This window comes from Theobroma umbraticum, unplaced genomic scaffold (genome assembly GCF_002168275.2).
Source record: "Theobroma umbraticum cultivar Fairchild unplaced genomic scaffold, ASM216827v3 scaffold_50.0, whole genome shotgun sequence".
In the NCBI taxonomy this organism is placed as follows: domain Eukaryota; kingdom Viridiplantae; phylum Streptophyta; class Magnoliopsida; order Malvales; family Malvaceae; genus Theobroma; species Theobroma umbraticum.
This window is the reverse complement of record NW_018397261.1, coordinates 3,240,298-3,257,358: the sequence shown is the minus strand read 5'-3', so window position 1 is coordinate 3,257,358 and position 17,061 is coordinate 3,240,298. Positions and strand designations below refer to the sequence as shown.

The window sequence follows — 17,061 nt, the reverse complement described above, 5'->3', positions numbered from 1 at the left end:
CATATTAATTTCTATGCATTATAACAAGAGTTACATTAAATTACTATAAAAATTAAATCCAAATAACTCTATATCAGAGAGTTTGCACATAATAGTCTAGATACATCAAACTAACACTTAAGGAACCCAAATTGTAGAACCCTCCACACATGTAGCCTAGCATCTTTCAGCGAGTTCTCATCCAATAAGCCACGAAAACAACATTAAGTAAAAACCAACTAACTAGAATATTCGAATAATATCATATTGAAGTTGCACACATTCTTTTGCCAAATTCTTGGCTCTCTCACTCGCTTCTTGTATGACATGTCTAATCATCCAATCATTCAAAAACCCAACAAAATTGACTTCAAAATAAACTTTTTAATAAACATTATCTTTAAGATTTATTTCGCTCTCATCATTCGATATATAAAAAAAGAATTGCGAATAGCTTTAAGGGTATAATGACGTTAACATCTAATTTCATATTTAAACTTTACGAAAAGTAGACCGCTAGATATACTTAAAGGTTCGAAAAGTTATTTGGTGTTATAATTTTTACAGCAAGTAGATTATAAAGAATTTAGATTCTTTTGATAGATAATAAGAACTCACGTGTTTTTATTTATTTTTAAAGTAAAACACTTTTTATTTATTTATTTGTGTGAATATTCTTAAATAAGAACTTTCTACTCGTTAAAATACTTTCACATTTCATAACAAAATTTTTAGTAAAATATTTTTTACAAATTTTTCTCTCAATAGTTAATTTTCGGTTAGAAATTGGATATATTTTGTTTCTAATCTAATTTGCTTCTGATTTAAAAGATGGGAATAACACGAATTTAACAAATCGTACATTAGCATATTCGGTCAAACCAAAGGCAGGAGTCGTGACACGTGTACGGATAGATATAGTCACAACCGCCTCAACTCCTTTAATTGTTAGTTTATAAACTAGGGTAAGGTTCTTCCTGTCTTCTTCACGAAAAGAAAACCTTATCATCATCTTCTTCTGCTTTTTTGGTCGTCAAAAAAGGAAAAATATTGTTTTCGATTTTCTAACACTTTCTCGGGGTAAAAGGAATTTCCTTGTCTAAATCTAGGTGTTTCGATCATGGAGATGGAGCGTGTGACGGAGTTCCCTCATACGCATATGGATCGGCGACCTAGAAAGAGGCCGCGATTGGGCTGGGACGTAACTCAGTTGCCGCCGCAGGTATAATCCTTTTTCCTTGGTTAGATCCTTGATTCGCTCATGACAGATCTGGTTAGGTGTTTTTTCCCCTGTATTTAGAATTTTCCAATTATGAGTTTTTCCTGCAAAGCTAGCGTATTTTCGCGCCTTTTTGGCTCAGATCTGCTATTATATTATGCCTTCTTTTTTCGGATCAATTTGGATATTATATAATTTATATTTAACTATAAATTTATCCTATTTTCTTAAAAATTCCGTGGACATGGATCTTTCTGTCAATTCATAAAATCTCATGATCTTTGTGACAAAAAAATTAGGTTTTTTTTTTCGTTAAGGAGGCAAGAATACGAATTTTATATTAACCGAAGGATTACTGTAAGAATTTTTGGGATGAGGATGCTTTTTTAGCTTCTATTAGAAGTTATATTGTCTCTTTTTCTTTTTTTGAGCTTGCTGGGCGTTTATCTTACCCATGGTAATTTTTGATGGGTAATAATGGGGGCGGGGGTGTTGTTTAAGGTAATTAGGGAAGGTAAAAGAATATTGATTTTTAATCTTTTAGTGGTACAATGAATGGATGGCTGTGTGTAGGCCCAGGTAGGAATGTTTTGTGCACAAGAGTTTGGGAATCTGACAAGCTTTGCCACTTCCACTGCAAGAGCACCCTCAGATTATACTAGTACTATTACTACTAGTTCTTCTCTAGTTGTAAAGGGAGGAGTGGCTCGAAATGGTTCTCCCCCATGGCGAGAAGATGACAAGGATGGGCATTACATGTTTGAGCTTGGAGATAATTTAACCACCCGCTGTAATTTCGCTTTTACCATCATTATAAACAAATTTATGTTCATTAATTAGTTGTTGCCTTGAAAACAATCTTAATCAGTTTTTTTTTTGAAAAAAAAATGGTATAACTACTATAATTGTTGTTAATTGGTGATTAGGACGAATACAATGATTAGAATGATTAAGTCCAGATGGTCTAGAAATTATGCTTTCATTGAAGTTTTTTGATGAGCTGAAATATAGTAATTTAAAGCATGTAAGTCTAATCCAATACAGGAATAGTGATTTTTTTAAAAAAAAATCTTTAAAAAGTTCTGTCAAGATCTTTGTGGTTTCTCAAATCTAAGTTTTGATAAGTAGCTTTTTTCTTGTTGAAGTCTTGTAATGTTAAATAAGTGTGAGTTTTATAAGTACATGAAATATGTAACAAAATAACAATGAATTGAATGGAATTTGTTATGATGTTTTGTTTCTAATTCTTTGTGCTTTATGGTTGCAGATAAGATACAAAGTAAAATGGGTGAAGGTATGCCTCAGTAAACTTGCTGCACTGTTTGTTTTCCTATAGTTTGCTCCAATCTAGGTGCTCCTTCATCTAACGTGGCATCTTTGCTCTGACCTTTTTCTACTCAGGTACCTTTGGTCAAGTTCTAGAATGCTGGGATAGAGAGACGAAGGATGTTGTGGCCATCAAAATTGTCCGTGGAATTAAGAAATATCGTGAAGCAGCCATGATAGAAATTGAGATGCTGCAACAGCTTGGGAAACATGATAAAGGGGGCAATCGGTGAGTTATCTATGGATTGTATTTCCATTTAATTGCAGCTACCAAGTACATAACCACATTTTTGAACTTCTATTTCTATGGTTAAATGGGTTCATTCCTTGCAGTTGTGTGCAAATACGGAACTGGTTTGACTATCGTAACCATATCTGTATTGTAAGTATATGATTGATTTGTGATGGATTGTTTTCCCCAGCTCACCAATAATTTGGGGGTTAAAACTTGTGGGTGAATTCAAATGGTTTCAACAGGTCTTTGAGAAGCTTGGACCAAGCTTATACGATTTTCTACGGAAAAACAATTATCGCTCATTTCCCATTGATCTTGTCCGCGAGATTGGCAGACAACTTTTGGAATGTGTAGCATGTGTGTAATGATTACTAAGCTAGTTCTTTGCATATGCCCTTCTTATGTTGCCATTTTTTCATTCATCCTTGTGTCTGATTGTTACCTCTTAACATGAATTCCAGCATGTAATTACATTAAATATTTTTTGTAACTGCTTGAAGTTGTCAAAGTCTCATCTTTAGCAGTTAACTGCTGTTGCATTAAAATAAATTAAGAATGCTGCCAATTATTTTGCACACTCTGGCAGTGGTTGCTTATTTTTGCGTTATGTTAATGTTCACAGTTATGCATGATTTGCATCTGATACACACGGACTTGAAGCCAGAAAACATTCTTCTAGTCTCTCCAGAGTATGTAAAAGTTCCTGATTACAAGGTATTTTCCTTTTCCTGGTCTTTTATCATTTTTCTTTATGGCAGAGTTGCTTTTACCCTTTTGTAGATTCTTTATAGTTGTTATATGTTGGCCTAATTGTTCTTTTATATTATTTTTTGTACTTTCAGAGTACATCACGATCCCCAAAGGATAATTCTTACTTTAAAAGATTGCCAAAGTCAAGTGCTATTAAGGTAATAGATTTTGGTAGCACAACTTATGAGCGTCAAGATCAGACTTACATTGTTTCCACACGGCATTATCGTGCTCCAGAGGTTATTCTTGGTATGTATTTTCAGGTTATCATGGCCAAGTATTGATGCTATAGAAAATGATTACAGGGTGGATATATTTTTTCTGATATTGTGAGTTTATAGGACTTGGATGGAGTTATCCTTGTGACATATGGAGTGTTGGTTGCATCTTAGTTGAATTATGCAAGGTATGAGATAGAAATTGCTTCTTTGATTTTTATGAGGAGATTATAAAACTATGTGAGCTGTATTTATGCAAATATTGGTAACTTGACAGGGTGAGGCGTTGTTCCAAACTCATGAGAATTTGGAGCACCTTGCCATGATGGAGCGGGTGTTAGGTCCACTACCTCAGCACATGTTGAAGAGAGTAGAGTATGTACTCTTGTGATAGACTGTTAGTTTTTCTCGGTATCCGTCTGTAATGTTAATAATTAATATAAGATATCTTGCGATTCAGCCGACATGCAGAGAAGTATGTTAGAAGGTGTAGATTGCATTGGCCAGATGGTGCTACCTCAAGGGAGAGTATCAAAGCTGTGCTTAAGCTACCTCGTCTGCAGGTTTTTACTTTTGTTTATTCACTCTTTTGCGTTATGAATTTGGATTGTCATTTACTCTCTCCTTGCAATGATTGCAGAACCTGATAATGCAGCATGTGGACCATTCAGCCGGGGATCTAATTCATCTATTGCAAGGATTGCTCAGGTATGATCCAATTGATAGGCTTACAGCTCGTGAAGCTTTGAGGCATCCCTTTTTCAGTAGGGACCAATTTAGGAGATGAGCATGGCATTGGGTTGGTAGACAATGTCTCATCTTGTAAAGTTTTTTTTAACACGAAATGCATCTCACTTTGGCACCATCTTGTGCGATAAGCTGTATTGTGGTGCAAGCAAACAGATTATTACCAAGTCAAATGGTTTGATGTATTGTTAGTTAGATTCAATAAAATTTTAGAATTTGTCGTGTCCTCAGTTGCTTCCATATTTTTTTATTTTACCGTAAATCTTTGTTCACAATTTAAATTGATTATGGTAAGGAGCGATTTAAATCTTGATCTAATACTTGGCTAGGGTTGAGGAGGAAGAAACTGAGAAAATTAAAAATCGTTAGATTGAATGGAAAGAAAGTGTTTCTCTCACGAAAACATTTTGATCATCTTGTTAATACCTGTAGGATTATTTATGATTTTTCCAACGTTGTAAAAGTGGCGATAGCTAGCTAGGAAACCTGTTCCTGGAAAAATTAATCAAGTGTCATTCCTAACATTTTATTATAGGTAGTAAGAAAAAGGTTGAATTAAGGATAACCACTGTGAACCAAAAAGTTTTAGTAATCTGTCAAACATAAAGGACTCAGAAAAAGCCCAACCATGGAGGCCCACAAAGGCCCTTTTTCTTATGATGGGTTTACAAATTTTGGTGCGTCGGACTTGAACAAATCGACCATATTATTCTATTATCACTTCCGATTACATGTTGTAATTGGGAAGGTCGGTCGGCTCGGATCAAGAAAATTCGGATTGTTTTTGGGATTCGGTCGTTTCGGCTTTATATCATTTGAGTTATTTAGAATTCGGATCATTCGATTTTTAGTTTTTTTATTTAAATTATTGATTTTTTAAAATCAAGTTGGGATTATGTGAATTTGAATCATTAATATTCCTTATTTGAGCCATTTCAAATTCAAGTTGTTCAAATCAATTTCAATTCAAGTTTAACTCGTTTCAAGTTGATATCATTTTCGAGTTTGGGTTGGGTGGATTCAAATTGTTGACTTTTTCTAATTAAATTAGATAAGATCAGATTCAAATTCGCATAGATCATCTAAATTTTTGTGTTTGGATCAGCTTTGCTAGCTTTGCTTCCAATTTTCATAATATTGACAAAATCTTGTGGCACTCATTACGTGAGTGAGAAAAAAGGAGTTTTTAAGTATTAGATTTTAGCACTTTCTCTCACTATTTTTAAAGCTCAAGTACACCTATTACTACAAAGTTTGAATTGAGAAAATAATTGGACGAGACTTATACGTTTCCTTGTGATTATGAATTCTTAAAAGGATAAGATGGGTACTACGTAGCGTTAAATCCCTGGCTGGTACTCGACCAGGTTTTCAAAGAATTTATACATGTGTTGGAGCTCTAAAATAGAATTTGTTGGAGGATGCAACGCATGACTGGACCTGATGGATGTTTTTGCAAAAGGTTGATTAAAGGTCAATTGCTTGACGTATTGATTTGGGAATTGAGGTCAATCATCAGTGATGTACAAAAGATGTGCTATTTACAATTTATTAGTTCTCCAATTGTGATATGTTATGTTTTTATGAATTGTGATAAGATGGCAAGTATTAAATTGGGAGGCTATGGCATTCCTTCCAACACCACAGTTTTTTCAATGTATGGGCGATTCAGAGGGATCCCAATTAGTGGGACAAGCCAGAGGAGTTCTTCCCGAAGAGGTCCCAGAATTCAACAATTGATTTCAAAGGCCAAGATTTTCACTTCATCCCCATTTGGATGTGGTAGAAAGGATTGTCCTGGGATGTCGTTTGGGGTTGCTTCTATCCAACCTTCTGTATTGGATTGGGAATCGTTTGATAGTTCCTGTTGGGTGAAAATTGGGGTTAAATATATGTTGTTGGTGTTGTAATGTTTTTGTTCTATGGTGGTTTCCAGTTTCTGCTGTGTGAAATTTTGAGCTGTCTTCTATATTATTATTGGTATTTTTTTTTCGTCGGGTGTTTTTGGTTGTATTGTATTTAGGCATTCTATGTTTTCTTCTCTACTATTACTTCATGGCTTATATGACTGAGCGGCTTTTATGTATAACCTTCATTGGGATGATGGTGGCTCAATATATTCAAATGAGGGAAAAAGTTTTACAATTAGTCACTAAATATATATTACTATTAGTTAATTGAAAATTAAGTAAATAATTTGACTATTAATAGCATTGAGGAAATTAAGAAGTCATAAAAAATTAAGATTTATTTGGCACATAATTAGAGAAGTGAGAGAATATATCTTTTTATTAATTATTTTGACTTTTTTGATAAGAAATGCAATAAATAGTTGAAAATTAATAGTAATATGAGAAGTGAGAGAAAATAGATATTTGTTAAGCACCTAATTTAAAAAAAAAAATAGATAATTATTTTATTTTTTATATAATTATAAAATTATGAAATTTATGAAAAATTAAAATCTAAAGCATGGGTTTTGATAGTTTTATGGTGTAACGGTCTGTCTGCATTTTAATAAAAAAAAATTTCTTTCACTGAAAAGAAACTAACAATTGGAAAGGATATTAAATAACATATAAAAACTGAAAACTTGGAAGAATTATTAATTTCTAGAAACATTAAGAATTCAGTGTCAATGGAATTTGCATTAAGTATATAAAACACTAGAGAAAAGGTGGCTGAATTTGAGGGTTTGATCATGATGAGAATTGGGCTAACCCAAGTATGCATTTCTGAAATGGGGTTAGCGACCATTGCATTTTTTCCTTTTGGGGTGAAAGGCAATATAAAGTTATTAATAGAAATATATTTATACTAAAAAAATAATTAATAGAACAAAGGTCCAAGCTTATACAACTTAAAACCCGATCAGATCTAAAAGCTTAAAATGATGCAACCTCAAGATCCAAGAATAGTAGAAAACTGCCAAACACAAAACACTAAAGACAAGAAAGGAAAATATAGAAAGGCAACTCTTTTGCTCAAAAAAAGTGACTGCCCAAGTATCCCCCAAGAAACGAACTACATAGAACTCCCTCAAGGCAAATCAATTATGAAGCGATGGCACATAGTTTTTGGCAATTAATTGGTTTTTGTAGCTAACGAATCCTACCCTCTCCTCCCATGACACCCTTCTCTTATGTTGGTGAAGTAGGATTTAGCTAAAGATCTAATTTTAGGGTTCGAGAGAGCTGTTATGTGGAAAATCATTTATCTATACTAAAGGGCTTCTTTCCATTTCATTCCAGCTAAACTCTTGAATATATTGGGTTTATTTAACTCTTAAAAATATCTATTTTTTTTATTTGTTAAAACTTTCACACGTTAGGAACACACCATGATTTACTAATTATGTTTTCTTTACTATAAGATCACATTTATAATAATTTGAAGGCATCACAACCAACAAGAATAAACAATTGATTAAGTCAACAACCTAGAAACTGACAGAGCAACAAAAGATTAGTATTGTACCAGAACAGCATATCAGCAGTGGAAGAAGAAGAAGAAGAAGAAGAAATGTTACAGCCATAGGTATACAGGTGGGGATTCAAACGAATGTCTTGAGATGGATGCATATAGCAAGAGATAAGGAAAGACATGTTAAACTAGAACTAGCATCTTCTTCAAAGAGATTAGTACAAAATTTAGTTTATACTAACGCACCTACCTTGCTTCTTCTAGGCAATCAGTTAACTCTTTGCTTTCAGTACTAGCCAAAGAAATTGGAGTGTAATTAATAATTTTGTTAAGACTTTTTCTCAAGAAATTAACTCACACAATCTTTGAAAATCGGTTGTGGAGATAAAGAAAGGTTTTCTCCCTTTGAAAAGCTTATATGATGCAGCATTTTTGTATTCAATCAGTTAAGACAATCACTGGCATTACTCTTTGACGTTTGATATGTGAAGGGTAATAAACAAATACTATAGAAAGGTCTTCCACTCATCAGCTAATATATAATAATCTAATAAATTTAATATTACACATTATCGAATGCAATTAGTGGGTTATCATGTTGAAAGCTAACACACAACATGCTAATCTACATTAAGTAATGTACTTAATTAATAATTCTTAATACCATTTAATCCATATTTTAATTATTCAATTGCTCAATGATTGATGTAGCGATGACAAATATGAGAAATTAAATCATCATCAAAAGCCTTGAAGGAAAATAAATACTACTTTTATATACAAGAGATTCTTAGCGAAGAATAATTTTATACGCATCCCTAAAAGTCATCCTTTTCCTAATTCTTAAACTTTTGTGCTGAATAACTTTATTCTTTTTGACCCATGCATGTGCATATTTATCGATGATTGACGAATGGAACTCACCTGCCTCTTTTTCTTCCACCAATAAAATTTGCCACGTAGCATAATCAAAACTCCCAAAACAAAATTTCACCTTTAGTTTTTATGCTTGTTTTTTTAAACCAATTTATGGGTAAGGATTTTATATTCAAAAGAAACTTGGTATGACTTGAGATTTTGTATTTTCTTTTGCCTATTGTTCATTGCCAAGAGATTAGGCTCTCTCGATGCCTGTCTTTGTGCTGAAATATGTGTTTTGATTCAATATTACCACTTTTAGAAAATGCTGTCTTGATCTCACTTTTAGAAAAAAAAAAATCAAAAAATTTGGGTTTTCCTTGATGAACTGATCCCCTTCAATTATCAAAAACCTTTGTTTCACCATGATATCAAGAAGATGATGACCATGGCCAATTAACCCGCTCCTCTAAATTTGTGAACTACGCGAATTCCAAACCAGTGTAAGGCAAAGTTGGACCTTTTCTCCCGGGGAAACTGTGAAACTTGAGCAATGCAACTCTAATCCCTGATTTACAAGTTCGGGTCACTTTTGACTCATTCGTTATGGAATGGCTAGAATTTATCTTCAGGTACGAGAACGGTGAACAACATTGGCAACGAGATCTTTCAGCTTCTGGCAAACCTCCTTGTCCCCTCATAGGGGCCGCACCAACTTCTACGCTTTTCTCTAGACTTTGCTATTCCTCATCACTTGTTTCATCAGACCTCCATCTTAGCCCTATATTTACGTTCCTGTCTTCAAAAGACCTCTCTCCATGTCTCCAAAAAATTTTAATGAAGTTTTTATTATGCAAGGTGGCAACATTTTATTGGTGGAAAAATATGGGGTACGAAGAGGGGTAGGAAGGTGGAGCAGGAGATTTCCGTTCACTAAGTAGTGCCAAGTTAACATATTGTCAAAAAAATCATTAATTAATTATGTATTTATTAGTTGAAGTTTCATACTCATCAATCATATCTACACTCAATGTGCGAGGTATTGTTGGTATTAACTCAAAAAGTCTCATGATTTTATTTAGAAAAGATATTTCATAAATATAAATTTAAATTTTTACATATATATCTTACCAGATTTTAAAAACTTCTTAATGTGATATTGAGAGTTACAGGTAAAGGCCATAAGCCTGCAGTCTTTTTTTTTTTTTTTAACATGCATAACATTGTATAACTCAACAATATTACTATCAACACAAAGGTTAAATTATGCAATTAGTCATTGTATTATACAAAAAGTGTAGATTTAGTCTTCGTACAATAATTTGTGTGAATTAGATTTTTATATTTTGTCAATTTGTTAATTTTAGTCCCTAACTCTAACACGATTAGATTTGATTATTAAATATATTAATATGGTATTTTGACCAAGCTGACATAACACTAATAGAGATGACATGGCATAATACTGACATGGCAAAATGTTTATTTGGTAAAAATATTAATTCTCCATGTGAGTTTAATAAAAAAATTTTAAAAAAACCCTAACCTTAAATTAAAAATTAAATCAAATTAATAAAAAACAATTAAGGACTTTAAAAAAAATACGACTAGTGGATAGCAGTTTAAAGGTCGAAAGGACTGCATCTCAAGCCGAGCTTACGCACTTAAGCTAATTCAAGGATTAAAACATATTTTTGCTAAATATTCCAGCTTTCACCCGATGGGAAACATGCCACAATGCAAAAAAGAGTGAAGGAATCTTATTATGGGACATTTACTTTGAAAAGGCAACTTGGGAATTCAAATCTCGATTGATGAGCTGCCAATTGCCAAATATCCAAACAAGAATGCCACCTTGCGATTGCAGGAGATGATGCGGGAATAGGGGTTTGTACAGTTCTACGAGTCTTTAACTTGACAAGCTAAGGTATCAATGAAATTTTCTTGTATATAAATGCTTAGCATAGCTCTCTGAAGAACCAGAGTCAATAGTCTAATAAAGCCAGTGCTGAAGGTTTACCCTACGTTGGCAAATAAAACCAAGCGTCTAAGAACATTCAGTTAAATTTTCAATTTTAAATGGATATAGAAGCGTTGTAACTTGTAAGAGTTATCTTCAAACAATAAAATATATCCGAAATTTTGATCTTTTTTTTAAACTGTTTTTGGGTCTGGAATTAAAAGTAGGGAAAATAATGAGTTTTCTTTTTGAAGATTCACTTAATTTTGAATCAGCAATTTTTTATTGAAAATTCAACTGATTAATACAAAGACTTTGTTGCAATCTCATCTAATTTTTAATTTAAGGTTAGAGTTTTTTGTTTTTAATTTCTTTGTTAAACTCACATGGAGAATTAGTTTTTTTTTTTTTACCAGCTAAATGTTTTGCCATGTCAATATTATGCTACATCATCTCTATCAATGCTATGTCCGCTTAGTCAAAATTCCACAGCAGCATATTAATTTAACGGTCAAATTTAATATTGTTAAATATAAAGACTAAAATTAACAAATTGACAAAGTATAAGACTCAATTCACACAAATTATTATACAAGTACTAAATCTATACTTTTTACATAATATAGAACTAATTGTATAATTTAATCCAATACAAATTACCTAATGCCTTACCATAATCTGCTTCCGTCACGTCAACTCATTTCGCTCTCTGTCCATGAACTCTATCTCTGATTTCCCTTCCCTATCGCTATTTGAGTTTGCCTTTATATCTTCTCAAAACTCATGCATGTATTCTAGCTGGACTAGCGAATAATCTATAACATATATTATAGAAGAAAGAAATCTATTGTTCAACATTTTTTACTTTAGCAAGTCAGACAAGTGACTTTGACATTTTCTTGGTGTTATTATTTGTTGAAAATCAATCTCAATGTGAGCTTAGATTTCATATATTATGTATAATATTTTATTATTTTTAATTTATGAAATCAAGTTCAATATGTAAAAATATATATATGATTTCTTTGTTTTTGAACTTCAAATATGATTTGATCTAATGTATATAAATTTATTTTTTTAATTTGAAATATGATTTTATTCAATATTTGTATATCATCTTTGAGAATATGATTTATTGCATGATCGGATACTTTGTAAGGGATATATGGAATATACTTTGTACAAGTTGTGTTTTGATACAAATACTTTTATATCATGTTTTTGTATATTCTAGTGTAATATGAAAATATGTTTTGTATCGTCTCTTAGTATAGTTATACTCTAGCCCTATCAATACATAGAGGTTAAAAGTTGACATTGTCAACATATATTTTGTGATTAGAAATCGATTTTTCACTAGTTGTCGGTTTCAGAATAGTGAGTTTTATTCTATTTAGTGTAGTCACCCATGTTGGTTTTTATATACTTCTTACTCATAATTACTTAGGTTAATAATGATTTTTGTTTTGATTTTTGACTTAGACCACTAAGATTAAGTTTTACTATGACATGTTACAAGAGACTTACGAAATTTATAATTTTTGTCTAGTTTTGTTATATAAGAATGTGATTTTGGAACATATATGATTAGGAATATTAGTACAAGCATATCCTTTCTTAGTCATAGGGGATTGTGGTCCCCTCAAAATTTTTAAAATTTTTTATATATCATATAAAATTTTTAAAATTTTTTATATATTCTTTTAATGACCTCCTCAAAACAATTTCTTTATTTATTTGATAATTAAAATTTTATCTTGATTTTTTTTATTAATCTTGATTATATAAGAAAAAATTATTAATCATGTATATCGTATTTAACTATTTATATTTTATATATTATAATTCTATATGTAGTATTATAAATTTAAATAAAAAAATAAAAAAATAAAATGTTGATGTACCACTCAGTACCTTAGTATGGTAGGCTAAATGCGAAATTTAGGTTATATGAGACTAATTGAGGTGCTTCGGAGTTGTAGAAAGTGGAAAGAAAATTTGTGAATAAAATAATATTTTTTAAATAATATAATAATATTAAAATAGGTTAGGTGTTAAGCTCACCGTGCACGTCAGAAACGGGCAATTAGTGCACTAGGTTAAGTGGGAGACTGCACGCAACATGAAGATGATGGAATAGATAAGTTTCGAAAAGATAATATTATATTTATGATGTTTATATTATATTGTGGTATTATAACATTATTATATTAATGTATATATGCTGCCAAATGTACATGTCCAACACCATTTAATTTAACACTATTGAGGTTACAAATAAAAAGAATGAACATTTCATGCTTACTATATTATTAGGAATGATTGAGGATTGGAAAAACTATGCTAATAAATATGAGGTGCAGTTAGGAGTGATCAATTGGAGCAAGTAGTGTCAAAATAAGTTGTTGGATCGTTAAATCCAAAGCACATTATTAAGCAACAACCTAGTGAGTAAACCAACGGTAAGGGAATTTATTTGAGTGGTGAGATGGTGAAATTAAGTTGATGATTTTTGTTGGTGTAATACAGTCATTGCTGAATTTGTAATAATAATAATAATAAAGAGAGGTATGTTATGAACTATTAAGGGCTATTAAAGTGAACCATTGAAAGTAGGAGAAGGATAGGCATAGCCAAACATTGCCTTAAACTCGAGGTATTGAATCCATTCGAAACAGTAGATTGAGCCACCCCCAGCTTGGTCGATGTTGAATAAATAGGTGCTATCTGCTAGAAGTTTAGGTGCTGTTTGCTGGAAGTTTAGTCACGGTGATAAGCTAAGTATATTGGTGAGGTAACATTCCACCAAAGAGGTGAATATGGGATATCTATTTTAAAATATTTTTTTTTTGTATAATGTGTGTGTGCACGCGTGTGTAAGTACATGTTATTGATTGATGCAGCGTCAATTCGGATGCATGAGTTGGTAGGAAAATCATAAGTCAATTATGAATGAAACTATTTTTACTTTGTTTTGATTATATATATTATAAAAATAAAAATAAGTATTTTAGGCTAACAGAGAAACAAGCCTTTTATAATTGTTTTGGTTCAAATTATGCCTTGCAAGATTGTATGATGTGCGTAATTAGTGTATGTTGTAAATGATCAGATTATATGATCATTATGATTTGATTTGAAATCTAAATTTTTCTGATGTTGTTTTGAACCATGCATTGCATATGGAATTAAGATTTAAGTATGGCAATACATCTTTCTTCTGAAACGTTTATGCAATAATTATTTTGAAATATTTGCATTATTTTGTCAATTGAGGTACTGTCAAACCGGTATGTTCGAGAGTAGGTATTACTGTCACACCAGACTATGTGACCCTTATACACAAGTTCTCTCTAGCTAAAGGCCATTTGTGAAAACCGATGAGCTTGTACATGCGTGGTAAGGCCACGAGACAATTTATATGTGGCTAGAACCACGGTAATGAGCATGTTGCTCTTTATTTAGCTACCTTGATATATGGTATACCATTGGCACGAGAAGTAGGGGAGCAGGCCTCCAAAATATTATTACGTGGTAGAGGGCCCATAGGTTGATGACCTACTCAAGAATAGCCCTTGCATTTAAAATTAAATTCAGGTTTTTGTCGGCTTGGGTCTAAACACCTTATTTTTCGCAGCTCCCTAGCATGGAAAGGTTTTGTGTTTCAACATTTTAAAGCTTAATTGCATTACTATGAAACTAAGATTGGATATTGTTTTACATGCATTACTTTAATGGGAGCATGCATAAGTGTAATAGGCCTTATTACAAATGCAAATGTATTTAATGTTTTTCCTCATCGAAACTGTGTTATTTTTATACGTAATGCACTATGCATAAACTTGACAGTGAGCATGTTAGATTATAGTTTTATAATTAAAATGGCAAGGCACATACCCCATTTTATTTATATTATTTCACTACATAATATTTTGAAATTTATTCTTCAAATTTTCTCTCTTTATTCATGTTTTCTATCTTCGTCTTGCTCACAAAGTCAATGATCACTGAATCTGTGAGACTCATCTTAATATTTTCATTTTGTAGATAAGTGATTGGGTTAGCGTATTCCACAATGAAATTTTGTCCACTTCGACATAGGTAAAAGCATCTCCTAGTATCTTCTCTCGAGTCACTTCACTACGAGAGGTTTCATGTTAAACGTATGTTCAATTAGTCGAGATTAATAAAATTACCAGAATGTAACTTTAAAAATTGAATTAAATTATGATGGAATATTGGATGAACATGTTTGAATTTCTTGTGTTGTAATTAAGTATGGAAATCACTTGATTCTTGTCATGATTAATTTTTATTACAACTTATTTGGATTTAGATAATCTATCAAACACCAATAGCAAAGGTGAGTATACGTTAGAGGTAGATTTAATTAATCATCGTAAGTATGCAAGTAGGAAAGAGTATTTAATAACCCATAATTATGTTTATTTAAAGATATCTTATTTAATTAATAAAAGGTTTTGACATTAGGCTGGCTTGAAACTTAGCTGCTCTACTCGGGAGACTTGAACGTCGATAACAGTCTAAGTTTGGTCGTTACAGTTGAATGTATTAATTTTTTTTTCAAGATTGATTAAAGTATGAATAAGTTGAAAATAATTGACAAATTTTTTAAAATAAAATATGCAAATCGTCCAAATGATTATTCTATACTTGAACCACCAAGCCTCAATGCTCCAATTCATGAACAAGAGCAATGTGAATCCAAATATCCAAGACTCAATCATAAAGAAATGGATGCTTTTCAGTATAAAATCAATAATTGATGAATTTGATTTCAAAACATATCGTCAAGCACAATTTTCTTAAAGAATTATTATAAGTCTTTTTGTTCTTGATTTACATGTTATATAAAATTATTTTTTATTATAAATCTTTTGATTGTTGGTTAATTCAACATATTAATTTTTAAAATTTTTAATTCTTATTTTTCTGTTTTTGACTCCAACAAAAGTTGACTAACTCCGTTCCTGAATATTAGATTACCCAATTTTAGATTCGAACCATTGTAATGGATATTTGGTCCAAATGTTTCAAAACCATACTTAATTCACCTAAGTAGATGTTGATTATTCTTAAGTGATTGTATTCATTCTTTTAATTTTCTTTACTTTTTCAAATTACAACATTTACATACGAGAGGATTAGATTTGCCAAGAGCTCATGCTAGTAAAATTTGCATTGTGTCCATTGACTTGCACGTGCTTGCAAGTGAGTATTGGCTATCGATTATAGAAGAATTGTTAGTTGCAATTTTACATCTTTGAATTAATTTGTGTTTTTTTAAGTTTGAAGACTTGAGATTTTGTAAAATATTATTTTTGGAGATTCTCCGAGACATTGATTTGATTAACTATAAAATCCATTGCTTTGCATATGAGATTCATTTCATTAGTATGTGATGTTACTGTATTTTAAATCTCTAGATTTGAAATGTGTGTTACAACCAATGACATTTGCCTTCTCAACTTGGATTTATATCTTGTTAAGGACACATTAACAAAATAGAAGAGCTTAGAGTTGCTTTGAGGGATCGAAACTAATACAAGATTTTATTTGTTAGAAAGGCATAATATTTAAAAAAGATCTTAAACTATTTTAAAAAATTTAAATAAATTTTTATTATTTTATTACTTTCAATTAAACCTTTTTAATTTTATTTTGAACCAAATAAATCATTATACTTTTATTTTGAACAAAATAAGCTATTATTATTAATGATTGACTTATTCAAAATGTCACTTGCCATTTTATATCATGAGACCCTAACGTGGTATGCTGAAATGTCATAATAGATAATGATGTGATATAATGGTACAGTCATGTGATATTTTTCACCATTCACATCAATGTTACGTAAATATAAAATGAAAAATGACATTTTAATTGATGACAATTAGTCAATTATTAATCATAAAGATTTATTTGAACTAAAATAAAAATATAAAGATTTAATTGAACACAATAAAAGAATAAAAAGTTTATTTGAATTTTCTTGAATACTATAGTAGCCTTTTCAAGAATTATTTTAAAAGAATTACTCCCTACCTCCTAAAAACTTATGACATGTTGATTTTTCATTGGTTAAAAATTTTAAACTTTGACTTGTTTTATTTTATATATATCATTGATAAAAATATAAAAAAAAATTTCTAAAAATTTTGAATAAAGTAATTTTTAAATATATAATTTGTAAAATTTAAGTAATTAAAATAGAATTGAAAGATTAAAATTTTTTATTAGTAAAAAATGCCATATTATCTAAAAAAACCCTTAAACTATTTGAAAAAATTCAAATAAGCCCTTATACATTTATTTCATGCAA

At 31.0% G+C, this 17,061-nt stretch overlaps 1 protein-coding gene across 2 annotated transcripts; it reads left to right on the top strand.

Annotated features, from left to right (window-relative positions):
• The first annotated feature begins 951 nt into the window (after positions 1 to 951).
• On the top strand, positions 952 to 4,700 carry FC2 (LAMMER-type protein kinase AFC2). Of its 2 annotated transcripts, XM_021430267.2 has the most exons (12): positions 952 to 1,201; positions 1,772 to 1,988; positions 2,466 to 2,492; positions 2,600 to 2,753; positions 2,858 to 2,906; positions 3,002 to 3,116; positions 3,382 to 3,473; positions 3,602 to 3,758; positions 3,851 to 3,915; positions 4,005 to 4,102; positions 4,188 to 4,290; positions 4,368 to 4,700. In XM_021430267.2, the coding sequence occupies exons 1-12, from the start codon at positions 1,100 to 1,102 to the stop codon at positions 4,512 to 4,514; spliced, it is 1,326 nt and encodes a 441-aa protein (XP_021285942.1). In that variant the 5' UTR covers positions 952 to 1,099; the 3' UTR covers positions 4,515 to 4,700. The 2 variants fall into 2 exon arrangements, with proteins under 2 accessions (XP_021285942.1, XP_021285943.1); XM_021430268.2 differs by lacking the exon at positions 1,772 to 1,988 and having other exon boundaries at positions 1,075 to 1,201.
• Positions 4,701 to 17,061: the final 12,361 nt, after the last annotated feature.